This window comes from Gymnoscopelus microlampas, assembly GCF_963454915.1.
Source record: "Gymnoscopelus microlampas genome assembly, chromosome: 24".
Lineage (NCBI taxonomy): Eukaryota > Metazoa > Chordata > Actinopteri > Myctophiformes > Myctophidae > Gymnoscopelus > Gymnoscopelus microlampas.
The window spans coordinates 30,687,721-30,711,130 of record NC_139961.1 but is presented as its reverse complement, the minus strand read 5'-3'; the positions used below and the strand labels follow the sequence as shown (position 1 = coordinate 30,711,130).

The 23,410-nt window shown below is 42.8% G+C and overlaps 1 protein-coding gene across 4 annotated transcripts in view; it reads right to left on the bottom strand.

Annotated features, from left to right (window-relative positions):
- The window catches only part of filip1l (filamin A interacting protein 1-like), an 88,568-nt gene that overhangs the window by 35,609 nt on the left and 29,549 nt on the right, over nucleotides 1-23,410 (bottom strand). For all 4 annotated transcript variants that reach the window (XM_084050738.1, XM_084050737.1, XM_084050736.1 and 1 more), the window contains 3 exons: nucleotides 18,908-19,268; nucleotides 17,207-17,380; nucleotides 16,253-16,431 (listed from right to left, as the gene is read on the bottom strand). In XM_084050738.1, the coding sequence (XP_083906864.1) occupies nucleotides 16,253-16,431; nucleotides 17,207-17,380; nucleotides 18,908-19,258 (704 nt within the window). In that variant the 5' untranslated portion in view covers nucleotides 19,259-19,268. The remainder of the gene's footprint in view (nucleotides 1-16,252; nucleotides 16,432-17,206; nucleotides 17,381-18,907; nucleotides 19,269-23,410) is intronic.

The window sequence follows — 23,410 nt, the reverse complement described above, 5'->3', positions numbered from 1 at the left end:
TGCACTATGTTATTTTTTAAATAAATGTACCAGTCATTAAAAAAGCCCCATGTCAGATCTTTAGTCAAGAAATATCATCCAGCACCTCTCACTTTGTCACAGGGGAATTTAGCTTGTCTTAAACCACTTTCAACCTGGTGTCCCCATTTTGGGCATTATAGTTGAACTTTAAAAAAATAATAATAACAAAAAAAAGCAGATCTACAAGCTTTGTGCGCTTGTATGGCTATTTTTTTTAATACGTTTAAGTGGTTAAACTGCATCATTTTGTCCTGAGCCAGTGGCCCCTGGACCTTGATTAAAGTCCTTGTTCTGTGTGCAAAAAGAATAAAGGGGATAGGGGAGGTGTTATATGACAGCAGTATTGGATTTCATCAGGCTAATCTTTACAGTGAAGTCAGCAGGCAATGCTAAATCCAGCTCTGCTCTCCCTTGAAGCAGTATCTGTGTCTTTATCCTGTAATGTTACAAGTGTGTCACCCTAATTGCCCGCCCCACACACACTTGGAAAAACACAGTGTAATTGAGGTTTGAGGAGGGAATAAAAAGATGATTTTGCCCTTGAGATGACTTCCCGGATGAAGAGCTGTGGAGGGTCGGGGCTCTGCTCTTAGGGAGCCGGTAACGCTGCGTGCTTATTGCTGTTATGATGCCTTCGTTCCAAAAATGTGCATATTTTAGTGCCTTGTGAAAATCAACAGTGCAGCGGGCCACCGGGCCTGTGGTGTAACTGTATTAATGACCACCAGTCTGGTCTCTCTTGAGTTCCTGTCGTTAAAAGGACGGGATAGGATTTGGCTGTCACACATTGTTAAACCATGTGGATTATTGTGGGTTTACAATTACGTTTACACAATGTTTTTGCAGAGGATTTAGTGGGCTTGTAAAAGTTGAAAAACCTTTTACACTGTGTCCAACATTCTCACTTAGAAAAAAAACACTTTTTGTTACTTATTGTTGCGTACACAGCTCACAATAATTGATTGATTGATTGATTGATTGATTGATTGATTGATTGATTCATTCATTTCTTTCCCTCGCACACATCTTCAAAGAATGACTACAGCATGTCACTAGCAAGACACCATTCCCTCCCACTACTCAAACAAGGCATAAAAAAAGCTAATGCTAAACACAGCCTACACAGTAAAATCAGTGTTAATTTAACTCAGTGTACAAATGGAACCAAATGAGCCCGTGGTTCCATTTGCACACTCAGAGTTAAATAAACACTGAGGATTTGACTGCGTAAGGTCCCATGCAGTATTACAGGAAAGCTTCCTCATCAATCATGTCCAACACCTTGCGTCGAGCCAGGCCAGAGGACGAGGAGAGGAAGAAATGTAACACCCAACCACGGCTCCTATTTCCTGGTTTTTCGAACATCTCGTCAAAAAGCCCAGGATGCAGTGGGACAGGGTGGTCCCTCTGACAGCTCGCTATTGTTTGCTGCCAAGGAGTCAATCCCTCCGTAGTTTTAAATTTTTAGGTTTCCATATCGTGGCCTGACACCCGACCACCTCCGTCTCGACAGGTCCAACCCCCACCTATACAGGGTACAGTGCTGGATTCTTTCACTGTAACCACAATCGCACCCGCGCTCTATCAGTCGCCCTCCATTGTGTTGCTGGAGAATTCCCAAGTTGCATTAACAAAGTCCCTGAATGTGGGTGGAGGTGGATACAGTAGGTACTGGCCTGCAAGAAAATAACTGCTCCCCCCTGAAAGAAGAGATTGCATTTCCGCTTTTGCAACTAAAGGCAGTGATGTTTTGGTCTCGACTGGACTCTGCTGCTTGCCTCGAATCCATCAAGGAAAAATAAATTGAATGCTTGTCCCTATAAACTTCGGTACTTAACATTAACACCAGTCTCGTAATGCGTTGCTTTCTGACACCCTGTGAGTGCTACAAGTGCTGTTTTCAATCTCATGCAAACAGTAAAATTGTAGCAGTGACTTGGGGCTCAACCGCATTGCTTTCCTGTTGATGGGATAACTTAACCACAGGAACCCTAGCATCCCTATTCTGCGGCAAACATTCAGTGAAAATAGCAGATCTACAAGGTCACAATGCATCACATATGCAAAGTGTTGTGAGCTTGTAGATTGGCTATTTTCGTAGCCTAGCCTTGTTTGCTTAGTATAGACCCTGAGGGACTCCAGGCAACAACTATACAAATAATTGCTCAAATGACTTAACAAAGTCTAGTTAGCAAAATAGATGCTGGGGCATTTTGCTTGCGTTTATATTTAAGTTTTAAGTCAATCGGTATATTATTCATTTTATTTTTATTTTTATAAACCTTCAGTCTGAGTCATGATGATTTTTACAGACCCAATGACTCAATATCCCCCAAATATAAATCAAATGTAATATGTGCACTGCTCAGGTGAAGGTACATACTGTACAAGCCCTGACTCTATATCCCCCATTTACTGAAACAGGATATGAGGTCATAATTTGTGCTGACATGTACATCCCTGCCAGACTTTCAGCTGCCAGGCTGTTGCCAACTAGTCTTTAGTTGACTGGCACTGTTAAAGGCATGCTACACCTTTAACATGAGTTTACATTTCTCGTTGACATTGGTATAAACATTGACCAAGCAAAATGTTTGGTCCAACCGATAGCTGTGTTTCAAACATTCACACTGCTGTTTTTGGATACGGCTGGCGGATTGATCACCTCTTAGATTGAAGATGCAGATTAATAATTCACATGGACAGCATGTATGAAATCAGTAAGTAACCCTGCCGTGGACAAACAAAGCAAAAGTACATGGAGATGATGGGGCCACTTTCACTCACTTTCCCTGTCTGCACGTTTCATTGTGACAACATCCGGCAGGCCCAAGATAAATGATTTCATTTGGCAGGCCCCTGGCAGGCTCTCCCTCCTCGTCTCTATATCACTCACTATCTTGACACCCTGTTGGCCGGGAGAGCAGGCGCAGGCTCATTGTTCAGACGCGGCAGCTGCCAGCTACAAGGACGTAATGTCCAAGTTCTCGCCGCCGCTTCCTTCCAGCCTGACAACACGGAAGGAAAGAAAAGAAAAAAAGACAAAAAGGAGAATGGCTCTCCGCTTCCCTTTACCATGTTTTGCCAAGCCGTGACTCAAGAGAACAAATGTGAGAAGAAAGTAAATCAGAGACCTTAGCTTTGCCGGAGGGTCAGCGTGTGGCTACAATGTCGACTCCATGTCGTTCTTTGGATTCTCTCTCCCATTTTTGTAATTTGAGTCTCGCCATGGCTTGCTATCTTACAGCGCAGGCAGAGGCAGCACACGGTTCACTGGCGAACTAAGAAATGTCACACTAGCTGTGCATTAGCTGCATTTGCCTCACCTGACACCTATCCACTACCCTTTGGTGCTTTTCTTCTCGCAAGAGAAACATTAGCTCATCACTCTTACAGATTCTTTAGCACCATCACAATTTGTCAAGTTCTGTTGAGTTGGCCTCTTAGGGCGGATTCAGACTATGGTCCCGGGTGCGCACCCCGGACCACATGGCAGATGTTGTGATAGTGTGAATGTAGCGTACCGTTCCCCGAAACGGATCACCGTACCGTACCTGGGGCCGCCTCGTCTCGGGTGCGATTGATGCGTCCTCGGGTACGGTACGCTGCAATGTGAATCCATCCGTACCGACAGGAGGAAGTGGACTGCTAATCATATGTAATTTATATATTTTTAGCGGCGCTAGCCGCTCTATACCTTTAGGTATAGAGCGGATCCTGCTCTATACCTGACTTTGTCCGTGTTCACCGTCAACGCTCTGATTGGTCAGACCGGTCAACGCTCTGATTGGTCGGACCCGTCAACGCTCTGATTGGTCAGACCCGTCAACAAAGTGATTGGTCAAGCTTCAAATGACACATGGCTATAAACGCATTATAAACACATATCGATGACAAAATGTATCAAAGGCGCCGCTACCTTCACACAGGGTGTGATTTTTATAATGACTATTATATAATTATTTTAGCTGGGTTATACCGTCTCATAGTTCTACTTGAATGTTGACAAGAACGCTAGTGTTTGAGTAGCGCGAGCCGTGAAAAATAATTAACAAAAAACACATGTGTAGCGAACGTGTATGTAAGGATAAACATACCAAGGATTAGTTCGTGACGTCACTGCTAAAATACCAAGGATGCATCAGTTACGTGACTATCATATTGATAATAATAGAGACGCGAGAGACAACGTTACATTTTGAGGTTTCATTGACCAATGCACACACTGCTTTGGTTGTGTATTGTTGTTCTGTTATTATTATAACTCAAGACAACGTCAGGAACACAGTCAAACTTTATTATTCACTTTATAAACTCTGACAAGTGACTCTTCTTCTGTGAATGACATTCTCTATCTCCCAAAGCCACATAGTCAACAGCGCCCCCATGAGGCACATATTTACCATTACTGTTGAATGAAGTGTACTCGAGTATGGAAGAAGTTTGGCCAATGTGAATGCTGGCTAGCTGGGAGAGGTCAATCGTACTCGGGAACGGTTTGAATCAATCGGACCCAGTCTGAATCCACCCTTAGTTGTTTCTGACTCTTTTTGGCAGAGTGAAGGAAGTTAGAAGTCAGCTGTTGCAATCATGTCTCTTTTTACCTGTTGGGCACCAGCCTAGTTGGGAGTCGGGAACGATGCAATTCTGGAACGATGCAAGTTGTACCATTGTCAGAGTATCTGTGGTACTCATCTGTCTGTGTCCCTTTTATGACCATCGTATATTGAAATTGGCTCAAATGGATAGTTCACCCCAAAAAATTACTTATTTTTCCATCGATTACTCACCCCATGGAGACTTGAAGTCATGGATATTTTTTTATTTTTTGTCGCATTCCTAAGCCAATAATTTGATGACCGGCAGCGGCTGCGGTAAGAGACACAAAGAGTCTCCTTTGTGTCTCCTGCCACAGCCGCTGCCGGTTATAAAATTATTATTGTCTTAGGAATGCGACAAAAACAAAGATTTGCTGTCGCTTTGAAATGACGCTGGGTGAGCGTAGGGCATTCTGATCCCGGGGCCAACCCGATCGATTCGCATCTAATCCGCTCCCCCTTGCTGGGGGCGGGGCTAAGGCACGAGTGGAGGACGCGAGGGGAGTGAACGAGTGTGAAATTTGGGGTATTGGAATTTAGCTCTAGATTCTGCAGAGGTGGACAGGTGCTTCACCCCTGCAGCACCCAAGCGCCCATTATCCCATACTTCTGACCCTCCTTTACTCTTCCTCATAGTGCCCAGTTAGGTTTCATAATTTTTGTATTAGTCACAATCAATGCTTGTGGCCAACTCACTCACTACCATGGGGTTATCCTGCAGTCACAAAGCATTACATCACCTACTGTGTGTATTCCAGTAACTGTCCCTTCTTTATCTTAGCTTAATCTTATGACTCTAATCGGGTTGCTCAACTTTTAAATACTGAGGTATTATTCCCTACAAAGCTGAAACTACAAAAAGTTTGTCTTTTGTTAGATCTTGTACTGCTTACAGTACTGCTACTACAGTTTATATTTAAGCCTAAACTCACTTTATTTCTTGTAAAGGGAGATTCCTGTAAAATGATCAATGTTGAATGTGTAACGACATAAAGAGACTCTTCCTTGAGTTGTGTTGCTCACAATGAGTAAGCATAGTGACTTTGTGGACTCATAAAATGTTGGGTTGTTTTCTATTATCCTCCACACAAAGGAGGTTTGATGTATTGCAGGACTGACTGTTCTGAGACAGAATATCCACTCATGTCCCAATAAAATCCCATGGGGAGAGTTTTAGAGTATCTGCTAACTCATGCTACTATTCGCTGTTGATTAGGCAGCACCGGAAAGAACAGTCTGATGACTTCACAAATTAGGATCATGGGTCTGGTGTTGGCTCCGGGAAAGAGAGTTGTTCATCCTCACAAATTACTGACTGAATTGCACAAGATTTCAGGGACAGCACACAGCAACAGATTTCTGTTTTAAGGTCGTCCCCCCCCCTGCTTTAAAGAGAGTCCCAAGAAGGCTGGAAAAAGACATGGGTCTCATGTTCTGCGGTCGGCGAGGTCTAATCGCTGCATTGCTGTCAGCGAGATGTAATCACATTACGCCATACAACGACGGCTCACTGGGCCTAATTACCGCTCGCTTTACGGAGGCACCGCAGGATTTCTTTCTCTCACACACAATTTAAAGATAGAGTACAGACGTAATAAAAAACATACTTTCATGTCCAAAAGCTATATTTATGCAATGTTGCCGGCTTTTGTCATCCAACACCTACTGACATACCTACTGTACCTGCATGGTGGCCAAAGATACTGTAGATACTGTTCAAACTAAACACAAAAGTCTGCTGAGGACCTTTACTTACAGTACATACCACTCCGCTTACTTACTGTATTATCCTTGCCGAATTAGGTCACAATCAGGATAGTGGTCACTTTTTCCTATGACACTCTAACATCCCTTCCTGTGTGACTCGTGAGTGACATGGTGACTCTGTGTAATGAGACACAAGATCAGGCAGGGCTATGAGAAGAAACTAGTCAATTAGTGAACGATCAGACCAGGGAAAAACTAAACAAATGCCGGAAACATTAAACCTCCCACCACTAACATTCAATAATAAATAACTGAATTGAACTTGACTTGTTTTACAGTCATTAAGTCACGATAGCAGTTTCTCAATCCATCTGCCCTGCATTACCATTTCAGGATTCCAAACACATGTCCCTTGAGAGACGGATTGACAGTATGTCAGCAAGTACAGCAAGCATGTAAGACTTGGCATTTGCATCTTTAATAAAGACAGGAATGCATCGCTTTCCCTCTTACCATGATAGACATGACAATAATTTGAATGCTAGACACTGCAGCTAGCTAATATCGATTTAACTTGAAACAAGTCAAATGAAATGCAATTGCTGTAGACATTAACATAAGGTTGTGATCTATAGATACTGACACCAGTAATGAGAGAGAGAGGCTCAAATGCCCAGGGCGATCACATAAAAATGTAACCCCTCGAAGTAAACAAAACTCTGTTCGTTTTCCCAGAACTGAAGCTCCTCAAATTCTCTGACGCATGTGGGGATGAGCCAGGATTTTGTTTTGAACGAGCAGTAGAAGACAGCCACATGTCATATGTGTGTATAGTGGATGTCTTTGAATGTGGCACGTTTGTGTGATTCCTAACTTCCAACACTGGTGGCAAGGCTTCGAGCACACAGCTGCAAAAGATATGAATAACGTCATATTAGCCAGCTCAGAGAATTCTTCTCTTTGCCATAAAAGGTACTTCAACTTAAAAATGTTGGTACTGTATATGCAACAGTGACCTGTAATGTGAACCACCCATTCAGTACAGCAAACAAATGGGATCAGTTGTCAGTTGGCAAGGTCATGTTTGCAAAAGTAGGATATTTGATTGTCATTTAATACCAAACCACCTATAGGCCTGTGTTATTACCTGACATGTCATTTTATGGATGTCGTTGATCTCTTATCACTTCCTCTCACCTCTCTTATCAAGTGCAGCCTCCTCTCTGGCATGGAACAGGAATGCACAGTATGTGTGGGGGTTGCCGGGTTTAAACAATTTTTGGGGAGGAATACAGGTGTGCTCTTCCTCCGGAGTCATGAAAGACTCCGAAAGACTTTGCTGAGAGCTCAGGAGTCATGTTTGTCAGCAACAGTTGATGAATGAGGCAGATTCCTACAGTGTCCACACTGTGCATGAGTGAAGACAGGGCCTACTCATGCCTGTAGCGGCTTTCTGACAGTGGTGTAAAGTAACTAAGTACATTTACTCACTTCTACTCCACTACATCTCAGAGGCAAATATTGCACTTTTACTCCACTACAATTATTTGAAAACTTCAGTTATTAATTACTTTGCAGATATAAATTATTATATTATAAAACATACATTAACCACTTTAGCCCTATTTTATACATAGGCTATTTGAAAATAGCAGATCTACAAGCTCACAACGCGTCGCATTGCGACGCGTTGTGAGCTTGTTGATCTGCTATTTTCAAATATTTAAGTACTCTTACTTATGGTACTGTAAGTACATTTTGACACCAATACTTGTGTACTTTTACTCAAGTAGAATTAGAATCTTCAAGCTCACAATGCGTCGCATCGCGACGCATTGTGAGCTTGTAGAATTTTTAAAAAGTGTATGCTTTATACACTGTAATCAGGGCGTCATTGGAAAAGAGAGCTGGCTCTCAATTGTCCTAACTGAATAAATAAAGGTGAAAGAAGAAGATCTGCTATTTTCAAAAGATTTTCATACATTTGAAATGTTTTAATGGGACAACCTGCATAATGTGTACTTTTACTTTTGGTACTTTAAGTACATTTCAATGCCAATACTTTTGTACTTTTACTCAAGTACATTTTGAATTCCGGACTTTTACTTGTAACAGAGTATTTCTTTATTGCAGTGTTGATACTTTTACTTAAGTAAAGAAATTGAGTACCTTTTACACCAATGCCGATCGTTAATAACGAGACGTTCCAGGTCATAAATATCAAAAGGCTGTGCTCCGATTCAAAAAGCGACAGGGCTAGGATGGGATAATAAGCACCCCGGGCTGCTGTGATAGCATCGCCAAGGAATGTTCTAGATCCTACACACGTGGATGATGTCACCGCAAGCTAGTGTTAAGTCAACCAGATGGCATGGAGATAGTGTACTATGATGTGCTTCCTTCAAAGTGTTGACAGGGAAAGAAAGGTTTTGTCTTTTGTGTTATCAAATTAAGTGCAACTGAGTTTCTATATATTATATTATATAAAAATAATATAATATATATATTATATATATAATATATATTATATACAGTTGTTCGGGGTGGCAGTGGCTCAGGGGTAGAGTGGCCGGGTAGAGTGAACTGGAAACTGCAAGGTTCCCAGTTCGATCCCGGGCTGGGGGGCTCCCCCAGAGTTTGCGTCAAAGTGTCCTTGAGCAAGACGCTGAACCCCTAATTGGTCCCGATGAGCAGGTTGGTGCCTTGCATGGTTTCCTCCACCATCGGTGTACGAATGTGTGTGTGAATGGTTGAATGTAATGCACAATCTATGTAAAGCGCTTTGGATAAAAGCGCTATATAAATGCACCATTTATATATATATTTTATATATTATTCCAATTACAATTTAGGCATGTAGCAGACACTCTTATCCAGAGCGACTTACAAGTGCGATATCAGAATGAGCAGAGTAAGCATGAACTCTAGTCAATAAACAGGGTAAACAGTCACATTACGTAGAGTGCAGAGAGAACAATGTAAGGATTTTGTAGGCATATAGCCCAGTAAATGATTATACCAAACAGGTGTTAATGATCAACAACATAATAGGTTGAACCAAGCTCATTAACCGAAACAGAAACAGCTGCGTAGGGGGATACAACTTGGTAACAGCCTTACTAAAAAGCTGATGCTGATGACAGTTTAATAAAAAATTACACCAAGGTAGTCATCCTGCATTAGCAAGGTCTCTCACAGGCAGAACGTTTGAGACTGACAGGTGTTTCCAGATGTGTTGTCCAAGCTCTTCTGTAAAAGCACAAAGAAACAGGTGGGGTCGAGGACCAGAAAAGCAGTGGTCAGCCAAGGCAAGTGCGTGCAGCAAACAAAAGACTCATTATGTTGTCTTTTCTTTGCATTGGAAGATGTCCAACAGCGCCAGCAGCTCAGACCTGGCAGGAACCAGTTGTGGGACACTAGTACACCCATCTACGGTCCAGAGATGTCCGGTCAGAAGGGGTCTTCATGGAAGCCAAAAAGCCTTTTCTCAGACGTGGAAATAAAGCCAAGCAACGCACCTATGCATGAAAATACAAGAACTGGGCTGCAGAAAATTAGCAAAAGGTGCTCTGGACTGATGAGTCAAAAGTTTAAATATTTGACTGAAGGCACTGGAGAGCGCATGGTGGAAGTTTATTGCAGATTTAGGGGTGCATTTCTACAAATGGAGTTGGAGGTTTGGTCAGAATAAGTGGTCTCCTCAATACTGAGAACGACAGACCATCCCAAATTAATTCTGCAGCACGACAATAACCCCAAACATACAGCCAGACTGCATAATTTTGAGCAAAAAAAGAACAAGGAGTCCTGCAACAGATGGTATGGCCCCCACAGAGCCTTGATGTCAACATCATTGAGACAGTCTGGGATTACATTAGGGACTAAAAACTAAAAGACTAAAAACCGAGAATTGGTGCGGTTAAAACGGGTCACAGGGTAGATCAAATATCATTTGATTTAGTTTACCATACTTTGCATGTTGTTAATCGATGAATACAAACTATTCATTATTTTTTAAGCATCCTCAATTAACAGCATTCTTTTCCACAAATGCCTCAAACTTTTGCACAGTACTCTATATACAGTATATTAATGTATTACCCTGCCCTCATGGAGGATATTGTAATGAGCTCTGTCTCTGTGGGTCTGTCTACTATTGAACAAAATAACTTGAGAACAGATACTGTAGGTGGATGTTCATGAAACCTGGTGGGAATGATCAGTAGGCTGCCCAGAAAAGATCATTCGCTTTTGTTTCAACAAGGTCAAAGATCAAGATCACCATAAAAGTCTAGGTCAAAATTACATATCATATCTCAGGAACAGAGAAACAGAGAAGCAATGATGTTTTTTAGCTGTGTTGCAAGTTTTAAAAGCCACTAGTTATGCTTTTCTACAGTGTAGTTTAGTATTATCTTCCACAATGTACAAATATTAGCCTTGTGCTGTTGATTTACTTTGTCTGAGATTATGTCTAGAGCAATATATTATCTCCTATACGGCAGTGCTTAGGATGACCAAAACTGGGGTATTGGTGGCAGTGTGTTACTACAGAATGTTGGTCCCTGTGACACTAAAAAACCAAGAACAGAAAGCGGTGACCGCTTTCTTCCAGTGAGGGACTAGGATTGCCCTGCCATATCGTTTTTATTTTTGCTGTCATTTCACCAATTGTCAAAGCAAATTTCTTATATGCATCCCATACTTGGCAAAAAGTGTTTTTCACTTCAGATTGTCTCATCCCATGTGTTTCATGTTATCCGCAGGCCATTACGTACTGCAGGGTTCTTTTGGTATGACTGCGGATGTGCTCCGCTTAACATCACAAGTGTTTGGCTTGACCACAACTGAGCTTTTTACCCGCATGACAACCTTTTACGTAGCCTAGGGTTCTATACACTGACTGTACCAAAAACGCATGCCTATATATCTATCTAGAAAAAATCCCCCAAACCCCTATTTGAAACCCTAATCTTAAAGTTTGACAATAGCTTCATGCTGACATACAGCACTGTATGTTTAATGTAGGACCTCTAGTTTGGTTGAATCCCACACATTAAAATCATTCAGAATGTTCCAAATACAACTAGGAAGTCAAGTGTCCTGATCAGCTATGCCGTTCATGGATGAAACCAAAGAATATAGAAGGTCATAAAATTCACTCCATGCCGCCCAGATCCCTGCAAAAAGAACAAAGCAGATCGTGCAGGCAAGGAAAGCGCCTGGCCTGCTGTATGCAATGTGTGTGTGTATTGAAGTCATGTTTTAAGTAACATCTGTTGATAGTTAGGGTCCTGATCTCGCTCTCACACCCCTGCTGCTTCTGCAGTACCCGGCGCGCGATGAGGTCATCACTCATGGAAGGCTGCTCAAACGTCAATTAATCAGAGGGGGACCGGTTGATCCCAAACCCCCTGCCCAGATTTACATGCTTTTAAGGGCTTCCAGTGAGGGGTGGTGGTGGTGGGGGGTCACACCGCAGTCACATAGCTTCCTGCTATGAAACAAATTCAAAACAAAAACTTGACAGGGGAGAGTTTATAAATGGACTGCGTTATGCAGAGTGAGAGACAGACAAACAGAGAGAGAGAGAGAGAGAGAGAGAGAGAGAGAGAGACGGAGAGAGGGAGAAACAGAGAGAACGAGGGAACGAGAAAGACAGAGAGAAAGAAAGAAAGCAAAGCTGGGGTCCATTCCCAGACCCTTTCTGCACATACGTAGCCCTGGGATCTAGGCCTAATCACAAGTCGCCGCTTGCTGCCAGCGCCCCCAGAAAAAGGAAATGATTACATCCAGCTAAAATGCATCATACAACGGATTAACGAGCGTGAAATTAAAACCTGCTGTAGCTCAGCGCTTCCCTCAAACGAGGCGAGCTGTGGCCCGTACGCGTGCCTCCACAGCGCGCTGCTGAGCATGGCCGTCCTCGGGGCGAGTGATAAGTGGCTTTCTGCTTGTTGAAGTCGAAGCTCGCCGAGCCTTGTTACTGGCTGTTCTGCGGTGATGTTCTGGAAAGAGCTCAGAGCAGAACGGGAGCCGCCGAACGCAGAGACTTCTTTGCTCAGGAAGAATGACTAAAATGGCGTTTACCCAGGTTGCTTGGCGATTTTCTGCTTCCTCTCGCTGGAGGCCATTTGTGATGACATGTCTGCCCCCCCCCATGTGTTTAAAGAGAGAGGGAATATTGATACATGAGAACTAGAAGTTGTTGTTCATCTTTTGTTCCCCCCGTTTGTGCCAAATTTCCTATGTTGTGATGAATATTCAACGTACAATGACTATCTAGGGATGGAACACACCTCCACAACACATATACACACATTTATTCTACATTGATACTTTAGACACCACGACTTTCCTAGCTACAGTAAGTGTACGCGCGTATGCCCTAACAACTGTAACTGTACTCGACTAGCTAAACAGAGTGCTGTCCCAAAGCTAAAGACAGATGATGTTGGCAGATGTCGAAGCTCCCATGCATTACTCCACTCACACTCGGACACATGGGCTTGAGACAAAATCTGGATGTCCGCTACTGAAACGGAGACCAGAATAAAATTCTAAAACAACTTCCCTACCATTTCCATGGTAACCTGGCATCTCGTTGAGCATGCACTGTGATTGATGCTCCTCTGAGCTATTGTGCTCTCTCTTTTTTATTTTTTTGATCCCCGTCTCGGTCATATAAATCCTTCTCCTTTTCTCACGCCATAATTAACGGGACCCTGGATGGGGATGGCGGTGGTGCTGGCGGGGGGGGGTTTGGTATTTTTCATGGCACCCGGCTCTTCCTGACACGCTCAGTGACGAAGCGCAGGCCTTCGTCACGTCAGCCTTCGATCCAAGTCAAACAGCCTGATAGACCTAAAGTGCAGTGATGTGGTTGTCCCAATTAGGTCACGGGCTGATGTCCAGATGTGTTTCCCATGCGAAATCAAGTGCCGAGTGCATGTCTTCAAGTGTGTATGATTGCATGCGTGAGCGTGCGTGCAACATTCGATATTGCTGAGGAAGCGAGGCAAAGTTAGCACGGCCCAGTGAATGCACTATATGAGCTTTATAGAAAACACCACTCAAGCATGTTTCCACCATGCCTCCAGCAGTCTTAGCTTGGCTGACTGTGTTAAGACAGTGACAGGCAAACCTTTCCAAAAGAAAGTAGCCTACAGTATATGGTATTGAGAATGTAAGCAGCTGTACTGCAACAACTAAAGACAACTGTCAACGGTGACAGTTCCTAAAATTACAAACACAGTGACATACAGCTTGTGCAGCATAATCCGAGTTTTATCAAGCCAAATGGTTACATTGTGAGGGGAAATTACCTATAATGACATCATTATCTACTAGAACACAAAATCTCCCCCACTTCCGTGTTAAGTATAGGTCTATTCTATTCCCAGCATGATTGTTTTGCTTCAGAAGTATTTTTTCTACAGTGTATGTGTGCCTTTTTTAACTCTACATAACTGGTCAGTGTTGTCTTGATTTATTTTGATACTAGACTGCTACAAAGTTATGCTAGCAACCTCCCTGTGTGTTATGTGGACAAATGAATTTCCCCTCTGTTTCAACTGATGCGAATAGATAATTAGTACATTTTAGGGCGAACTACTCCTTTAACCACTTGAATCCTAGCATCCCTAATTCCCTATACTGGGGCGAAGACATTTGGTGTAGAGGGGGAAAAAGAGTATAGACCCCTGGCAGACTCAGGTCAAGAAGTATATAGGATTTAAGTGGTTAAAGGAGAAGTACAATTTAGAGAAACTTGAAAGTTACTCCTGGGTCTTTTTGGACAGCTTAGGCCATATTTCTGAACTCCCCCGAAAGAAGAGAGCCAAGAATCTCATCTGTAATGTTGTCAAGAGGCACATTTAGGAACAGTTACATTCTCAGTGAAAACAGAGACTGACCATGCAGACATGGGTGATAGCACCCAGAATTATTTTCAAGGGATATGGTTTCACTGTCTTGTCCAGTAATATTCACAGCGCTATAATAACATGAAGCTCATTTGGGAGGTGAAAGCACTTGAGTGTGGAGCGTGCCAAGTCTGAATCCCATGCGTTGTCAGTGACCCCAGAGAGCTTTCTTGATTTCCTTAAGGTTTATGGAGAGATATTTGTGGTCAATCAAAGTGATTGAACTGTCCATACTCCTAGGAAGGAATAACAGTGTGTGGATTCTGTTTTAGGGTAGAAATTCTGAGCAAATTCTGAGCTCGAATTGACGTTGCCTTATAAAGACATTCATACACTAGGCTAGGGGGGATGGAGTGTGTTTATTAGAACGCTAAAACAAGCTAGCCTTTACAAGCCAGCAGTATCATCTGTCCCTTTGGCTGTAATTTAGCTAGTGTGTGTCGTCACGACCATCCATCTGTTAAGTGGACTTTGAAGTTTATAGTGTCATTATTTTTATGTGAATTGGTATTATTACGTTAATGTTACCTAATTAAGTGCTATTTCTGTTCCACTGAGAAGGCATCAGTAGACTTCAGTCTTCCCATATATTAAAGAAGAATGTTTTATTATGTTGTTGTTTTTTCCCCCTTTTTAATGGGATTTTTCGTGTGAATGTGGTGTTTTAATCATCACTGGGGAATTATAATATCTCGCCGTTCCTAGCTACCTAATGAAACATTTTATCAATAATGTAATCTATTGGTTTACTAGTAATGTGATTCCTCTCACTTACTGTCCTGCCTCCAAAACAATGTGAAGCTACAGTATACATACTGTATATATATAATTTTCAAATATCTGCACAACAAAAGCCTTGGTGTTAATTTTATGTCAATTTGTGTACGTAATTGTTTTACTCTCTGAGCTAAATTAAAAATGTTGCTGTGTGACGGAATGTGTGCATTAAGCCTGAATTATACTTAATTGCGCACCGGTTTCTCGCTCCGACCATAGCCGATCTACAAGCTCACAAGGTGTTGCACTGTGACGTGTTGTGGGCTTGTAGATCAGCTGTTTTCAGTGCGAGACACTGTCGTGCAACTAAGTATATATCAGACTTTATGGGTGCACTACATCTTGCATTGTGGACTATAAACTAACACCTTTAAGTCCATAAAAGAATGGCAAGACACTTTATCAGTGGTGGAAAGTAACTAAGTACTGTACTTAAGTACAATTTTGAGGTACTTTATTGTACTTTTATACTACTCCACAACATCTCAGAGGCAAACATTGTACTTTTTACTCCACTACAATTATTTGATAACTTGAGTTGTCTTACTTTATTTTTTCATACTTCGGTTATTTTAAAATAGCCGATCTACATGCTCACAATGCGTCGCACTGCGAGTATTGCGACACGTTGCGAGCTTGTAGATCTGTTATTTTTGAAAATGTACGTACTTTTACTTTTGTACTGTAATTATATTTTCATGCCATTGAGTACTTTCACTCAAGTTACATTTTAAACACAGGTCCATTACTGGAACAGAGTATAGTACTTTTACTTCTTCCACAACAGCACTTTATTACTTGTTTTGTAAAAAAGAAAAAACTTAACTAACATACGTACGTAATCCCCGCGCACACAACGGTTGCCAGACCTAGAGGCTTGCAGTGAGCCTGGGTAACAACAATACCAATTCTACTGAATCCCCCCTTTGGGGATAAATAAGGTTTTATCTCATCTTAATACTCCGCGTCATCCTCCTAAACCACTGTTACTCAACGTCGGGTCCAGGGACAACCAAGGGGTCATAATGGGTCATAATGGGTCTGTAACTCTGAAAGTGTTCCTACTTCCTACAAATCCCACAATGCATTTTGTGGGCAAACATCGGTCAGGCGCCCATACATCTCGAAATGTTGCCGTACAGTATATACAGCCAGCAAGGACTTTTGTCATATGATGAAGTATAGCAAAACCCAACCTCGCGTCCATCCAGGCAATGGACTGACCTCTCTCTTTCCTGCTCCAGCAGGTTAGTGAACTCGTCGCTCTTCTTCATGAACTCGCCGTGGTTCCTCTTCTCGTCCTCCAGCTTGTACAGGGCCTGCTTGTGCGACTGCTCGGCCAGCAGCAGCTGTTCCAGCATGCGCCTGTGCGTCTCTCTCTGCTTCTCCACCAGCTTGTCCAGCTGTGATGGGGACGAACAAACAAACACAGACACACATTGACGTTCATCTAGAGAGGCCCATAAGAATCTGAAAAACCTGTGTGTGTGTGTGTGTGTGTGTGTGTGTGTGTGTGTGTGTGTGTGTGTGTGTGTGTGTGTGTGTGTGTGTGTGTGTGTGTGTGTGTGTGTGTGTGTGTGTGTGTGTGTGTGTGTGTGTGTGTGTGTGTGTGTGTGTGTGTGTGTGAACAAGTTCTCAATACTTAATGAGGCCAACGAGGTAGCGGAAGGAGAGAGAAAGAGACCACAGCGAGGCACCAGTGCAAAGGTCAAGAAACTTTGACAAATTTTGTTCCATTTGCTAACGGTGAGCTTTCCCACATGTCCAGCACAAGCTTAGGCAACTGCAAGTTTCTGTTGTGTGTGTGCCTTGCACAACAAGTGCCGCATGGTGCGTCACTGACGTCAAATTGACGACATGTGTTCGGGTGTCGCGTAGTTTCATTGGTTGGGAAGACGTTGTAAGCTACCACAGAGATGCACAAGAGTGACGAGACATTCAATTCCTCACGTAGTGTGACACATCATTCCACACTTGTTGCACAGAGACTTTTATTCTCCCAAGTGCTGCAGTTTTCTATCATGTGGTTTTAATATCATTATTACATGTACTTACTAATGTACATATAATAAGAAGAATATACAGTAGATATTGCAATATCACAGGATATCGCAATAATCAATATTATTGAATATGGGTGCATGCCATGCCTAACATCCACGTATGACCCTACAGTACCTCGGCCATGGGCTTCTCGTAGATGTCTTCCTGGAAGTCATCAGTCTTGCCCTGGATGGCGTCTCGTTGCAGGGCCTGAAGGACCTTCTGCGGGGTCACAAAGCCGTACTTGGCCTCCAGCAGGGCCAGGTCGATCTTCTCTGCCTTCAGCACTGTGATGACCTCATCTCTAGCCTGGGGCGAGGGTGTGGGAGAAAGGTTACATTGAAAGAACAGGAGTGCACACTACATTGTAGTAGTCTACACCAAAATAAGCTTCTGCACTATAACATTTGGAAGTGTTCATTTAACTCTGAAAGTGTAAAAAGGGTGTTATAGAATTTGGCACTACGTGAAATAATCATGCACAGCAAAGACACTCTGGTCGTACTGAGGAGCTCCTGGTTTTGAGAGCGTGTATGCATGTGTGTGTGTATGTATGCAAGCCTCCCTCCCATACCAACTACTCCCTCAGGCTGTAAATAACAGCGCAGCGTTAGTCAGCCTTTTGTGGTTAAATTAAGGTTTTAAGCAAATGAAGTGCGGCTGTCTTTAAGGGCCTCGTCTCAAGACCATGGGAATAGCAGTTGCTGCCCTTCTCTTCCAGCCAGGATCACCAGGCTTCCACAGTCTGTCTGCTAAATGGATTAACCCCCCTCCCTTCTTAAAAGTTGGACGTCAGGATGCCTCACTTGTGCCAAAGTGAGTGTACGGCTCCACCAGATGCATGCAGTTGTATTGTATTGTGTTCCTAGGTGTTTGTAATGGAAAGAAGGGAAAGCACAATACTATGCTTCTCTGGGATGTTTTCCATGGGAGAGTGCATTTGAATGAGATTTGCACTGTGATGCCATCTCTCTCTCTCTCTCTCTCTCTCTCTCTCTCTCTCTCTCTCTCTCTCCTGTCTCTGTCCTCACTGTGTTATATACAGTACAGTATATGTTTTCTATCAACAGCAGTTATTTTCGAGTGTAATATATTTTCTTTATGCATTTTTGAGTGGTGCCAGCCACTCCTACACTTGACCGTGTGTGTGGGTCTGTCTGTCCGTCCGTTTGAGCACGGCCTCAACAGCTGCAGCTGATTGCAACAGAGATGCAACCAGTTACACTAATTAAACACAAACAGGAGTGCAACACAAAGGCACCACTCACTTCACACTGGGTGTGATTTTTACCACTATATTTGATTATACTCTATATACTGTACTGTATGTTGTATAATTCCTTTAAAAACTGAGTTGTGTTGGCCAGAATTCCCGTGTATTTTCCGTATGGTGAGGGACATGATAATATTGGGAGTGCAATACTCTCACCATCCAACCACGAACCTCTCACTAGAATCAGAAATGCTATGGCACCATTCACGGGGGGTTTCCCTGCTCTAAGTGCAGGGGTGGCAGGAAACAGCTTCAGCTGTTCGCCGTCCATTAACAGGAGCTTTCTGTGTGTCTTGAGTGCCCGCTGGCTAATCAGTCCCTGTGTCTGACTATGTATGACCTAGTTGGGGCGATGCCACGCTCGCAGGCCTGTCTCATGCTGTCATGGTCAAACCTTCCAACTGTTTAAGTCCACTTTGTTCGGGTTGACTTATCACTTTGGCCTAGCAGGCAGTGTGAAAATGTTGCAGAAGATAATCGATAGTTGCAGCCCTTCCAGTTACATGGAAGTGAAGGATAGGGAGAAAGGAGAGAAGACGGTAGAAGAGAATGTGCGTGCTCACCTGCAGCTCTCCCTCTAGCATGCTGAGGAGGAAGACCAGATCATCCCTGGAGAGGTCCCTGCCCCTCTCTTTTTGACTGCACCTGGTGCTGCCGCTACTGGAACTCCCACTGCCACTCCCGCTACCACTGTTCCTGCCCGTCTTGTGGTTCCGCTGAATGGTACCTGTGTCGTCCGGGGGTTCCCGGTACCTGCTACGCCCCCTTGCCCTGCCCGATGGCTCTTCTCTCTCGCCAGGCCGTCTGCGTGTCTCCGCCCGTGGTTGATGTTCTTGTTGTTGTGGTGGTTGTTGTTGTTGTTGAGCCAGTTTGGCCTTGGCTGTGTCTTCCAGGCTGTTGCTTCGAGAACGCATATTTCACCACCTGTTGGTGACATAACAGGGAAAATTACTTCAACCACTTAACCACAAAATGAATTCTAAATAAATTGTGATACCAGGATTTAGGCGGTTAAAGAATACAATATAACATCCGTGTATGTTGTGTGTGCATGTGTGTTCCCACATTGAGTTATTGTGCTTGCATGCCGTTTGTGCACGCATAGGCTGTACTGTACAGTATGTGAATTTGAGCACCTGGGTTCGATCCCAGGTGACTCGGGGAAGCCCAACATCTACCGCTTATCGAATGGCATGTGTATTGTGTTCATAAAGATATATTCACAACCATTCAAGACAGAGAAATGAACGAATAAAAAAAAATAGAATGCCAATTGGGACCTCATAGTGAACACATGGCTTTGTTGCCTAATAATAATATTAAACTTTATTTATAAAGCACCTTTCAAAATACGGTTACAAAGTGTTTTACACTAACAATTCAATTAACATCAAATTGAACAAATTAAGACAAACATGAAAAGGGTAAGGGAATAAATGCAGATAAAAGAGGTAATAAAAACTATGAACTTGATATGAAAGTAGGTCTTCAGAAGTGACTTAAAAGATGACACAGATTTTGCTCAATGATACAGTGAATAGCCAATCTGCAATTAAGGCAAGAGTTTGAAATAATTGTGAAATAAAAGTCAAATCTCAGGCGGAAATGGCATACTGTATGTTGACAATTGCATAGCGTTGGTGGAGGTATGTATGCTCTCATTCTAGTTGGTACATTTGTATGCAGTAGTGTGTTTCTGTCTGTCTACACTACTCTCTGATCGCTTACAGCATGTCAACGTCCAAGTCATCATGACCATAACAATACAATGATTACTTGTAGGCCTGTAGACCATCCTCTTGTAATTTATTGCTTCTTTTTCTGCATTCAAGCGAAGCAAATATCCAAAACACCAAAAAAGGCGGTCGAAGAGAGAGCTTGCAGAGACAAATCTGTGTCCGTTTGATCCCGGGAAGAATAATCAACCGCAGGGCATTACATCATGCACTTTGTGTCAGCATGCACTCACACTATGAGATTTACAGCTTAGAGTAACATGCACAAACACTGCTGTCCTGACCAGAGAAGGGCACTAACTTTTTTTGGCTTTTGATTATCTTCTTTTATTTCTTCCTGCAGCGTTTGTATTTTATTTTCATTGTCTGCGGTTAAATCTCTCTAGTGGCGCTTCAAGATCTGCTTTTAATCAAAACTTTTATGTATGATAAATGACACGCATTGTTAGCATGATTACTTCTGAACGCAGATGTGAAATACATAGTTTTGTATCTTGTATTTGTTGTTTGTTGTTGTTGTCCTTTGCAGCCAAACTACTGCTCATAGCAGTTTCTATTCAGTAATTAAATAATGAATTAGTCTGCATGAACTTTATCCAAACCTATGTTTTTGACCTTCAAAGTGCTGCAATTTTGCCTATTATTATCAACACTATTTCACTTACTGTGAAAGTGATCTAATTTTCACTCACCACTTTAACATATAATTTGCCTGTTAGGCCAGGGGGAAAAAAGGAAGGTTTTTTACTTTCTGTTCTAGAATCCTGTAGTGTGTGTTTTGCATCAATGAGGTCTTGTGACACTTTATGAGTAAGAGGGATGGCTGATTGATTGCATTATGTACACTCTAGGCAAGGCGCCACATGATTCAGAGCTGATGTCATTCCCCGCAGCAGAAGGCTGACGGCACAGCACACACATTTACTAAGTCTGAGATCTGGGGTGCAGGCGATCGAGCCTGTGCCGTCTACACAGTGAAATCCTCAATGTTCGTTTAATTCTAAGAGTGTAAAAATTAACCTATAGGGGTCCTTTTGGTACCTTTTGGGTAATTTTTTTGCACTCTCTGGAATTAACCACATGAACCCTTGCGTAGCTATTCTGGGCTTGTCATAATAGGCGAACATTCTACAAAGTGTTGTGGGCTGGTAGATCTGCTATTTTTGGTGAAGAGGTTTGGTGTAGAGGGAAAAAAGGAGGGGACCAACAGCAGACCCCTGGGGGCAGTCAATGAAGTATTGTTTAAGCGGTTAAATTTTACGCCTGACATGGAATATAGTTTGTGTGTGTGATAGTACTATGTATAGACATACACAGTCTGTCTTGAATTGTGTGTGAGTGCATGTTCCTATGACAGCCTCTGGAGAACAGCTGGTTATCGTAACCGTTCCGTCATTGGCATGTCACTCCGCTGACACGTTGTAACTTCACCATTGACGCAATCTGCCCTGAACGCTGAAGAAATGCAGCTATTAGTCACATTAGCACAACTCTGCCCTGTCGAGATTTAGTGCCCCGAGTTAGGAAATCCTCTTCAATATTCACTGAATCAAGCTACAACACACAATCACCCACACAAAAGACATGCACACACACATACAGGCATATTATACAAAATGGTAACAATCTGGAAGATTGTGCAACAGATTTCAAGAGCTTGAACTGGGTCAGCCATGCTGTACACAGCAAAGATTCCTACTACGTATCTGCAAGGTCTCGACGATGGACAAGAAATATGTCTCGCTTTACACAGAGGGGCTTGATGAGGGGGCGCTTATCAAGGCATCTGGCGTATCTCCAGATCAGCCCCTTCCTGCCACACTCAGGCAAAGCACCATGTTGAGTGTAAATATTAGGGCCCCAAGTATCATTGATGTGTGTTTGGTCTTTTGTCTGTGATTTGCCATTACTGTAGAACGTATAGAATCTTAAAGGATCTCGTCTTAACGCAGAGGCACTCAAGTTATGTTTGGTCTACAGTAGCCTCTCTGATAGCCAGCTCTTCACCTGGCCAGAGGATGATAACAATTCATAAGAGCACACACTTGTTACTCAAAAGAGTACAGTAACTCCCTATAGAGTTCAATACATCACTCGTAGTTGCTGTTTTAAGGCAGAACAGGACAAACAGATAGTTCTTGGAAAGCAACAATTTGTCTTCAGGCACGCTGAGTGAAAGCACAGTGTGAAAGATGATGTTTAAAAATTGCTCTTGGCTCCATCTTTACCACAGAGGACTAAAAAACATTGACTCTGAAAAAGCTTGTGTACGCAATGTACGCACATAGTTCCTCTGTGAGCACATTGTGTTTTTCCCGTGCTGTCAGCTTGGCAAAAGGTGTTGAGAGGAATTTGCCAAAACACCAGAAGTTAATTGGCAAACCATATGAGGTAACCCACCTCGGATAACCCCGCACTGCACTAATGAGGACTGGTTTGAGCGCTGGTACAGTATGTTGTTCCAAACACATCCTCCCCAAAATACACGTCTAAGCGATACCATAGCAGCAACACACTCGTATTATCTATTATCAAATAAAGTGCAACTTTCTGGAAATGATGTATCCTTCACTCTCAGAAAGCATAGTCCAAACACGTCATGGTTTTGTAGGTGAGTCTAATTAAAGTCGTGTTTCTACCTGTGCTTGTAATGAAGTAATAATGAAATCACAGAACTGCTTGCAACTGCTTGTTTCCGAAGTACAAGTACACACGCATTCAACGGCGTGAATGAATGTGTGCGTGTGACATGTGCAAAACTGCCCAAAGGATGACTTAATCGTCATTTGTTCTCTCACTAATTTTTCTCGAAAGCCATGTGTCAAGCCAACGTTTCTAATCAAACCGGCTCAGGCAAACCCCTTCTTTGTATTTCATCCTGTGAGTGTGGAGCTGTGCCAGAAGGTGAGGTTATGATTAACAGGTGCTCCAATTCTTCGTGAGGGATTTAGGCGCAGATTTTGGCAGGGAACGTGGCACCTTGCAAACATTTATTCAAGCTATCGCATGTTTATACGTGAAGGGAGAATTGATGGTGCACTGATGTTTCATCTTAGGTATGCATGAGCCTTGGCACATTGGCATGCAGCATGTGTGACCACACACACACGCACAGATAAACATACTTAATTAAATACATACTATGGGTGCAAGCATGTGTTGGGGGCATCACATTACATACTGTTACATGTGTGTTACATGCTGTTTTTAATACTGTTGTTGCTATTGCACAGTTTTTAGCGGGCACATGCAATTTTAGTGGGTAAGTGCAATTGCTTTATTGCACTATACTGTAGGTATTATGTAGCGTTTAGGTGTATTTTTATTTAT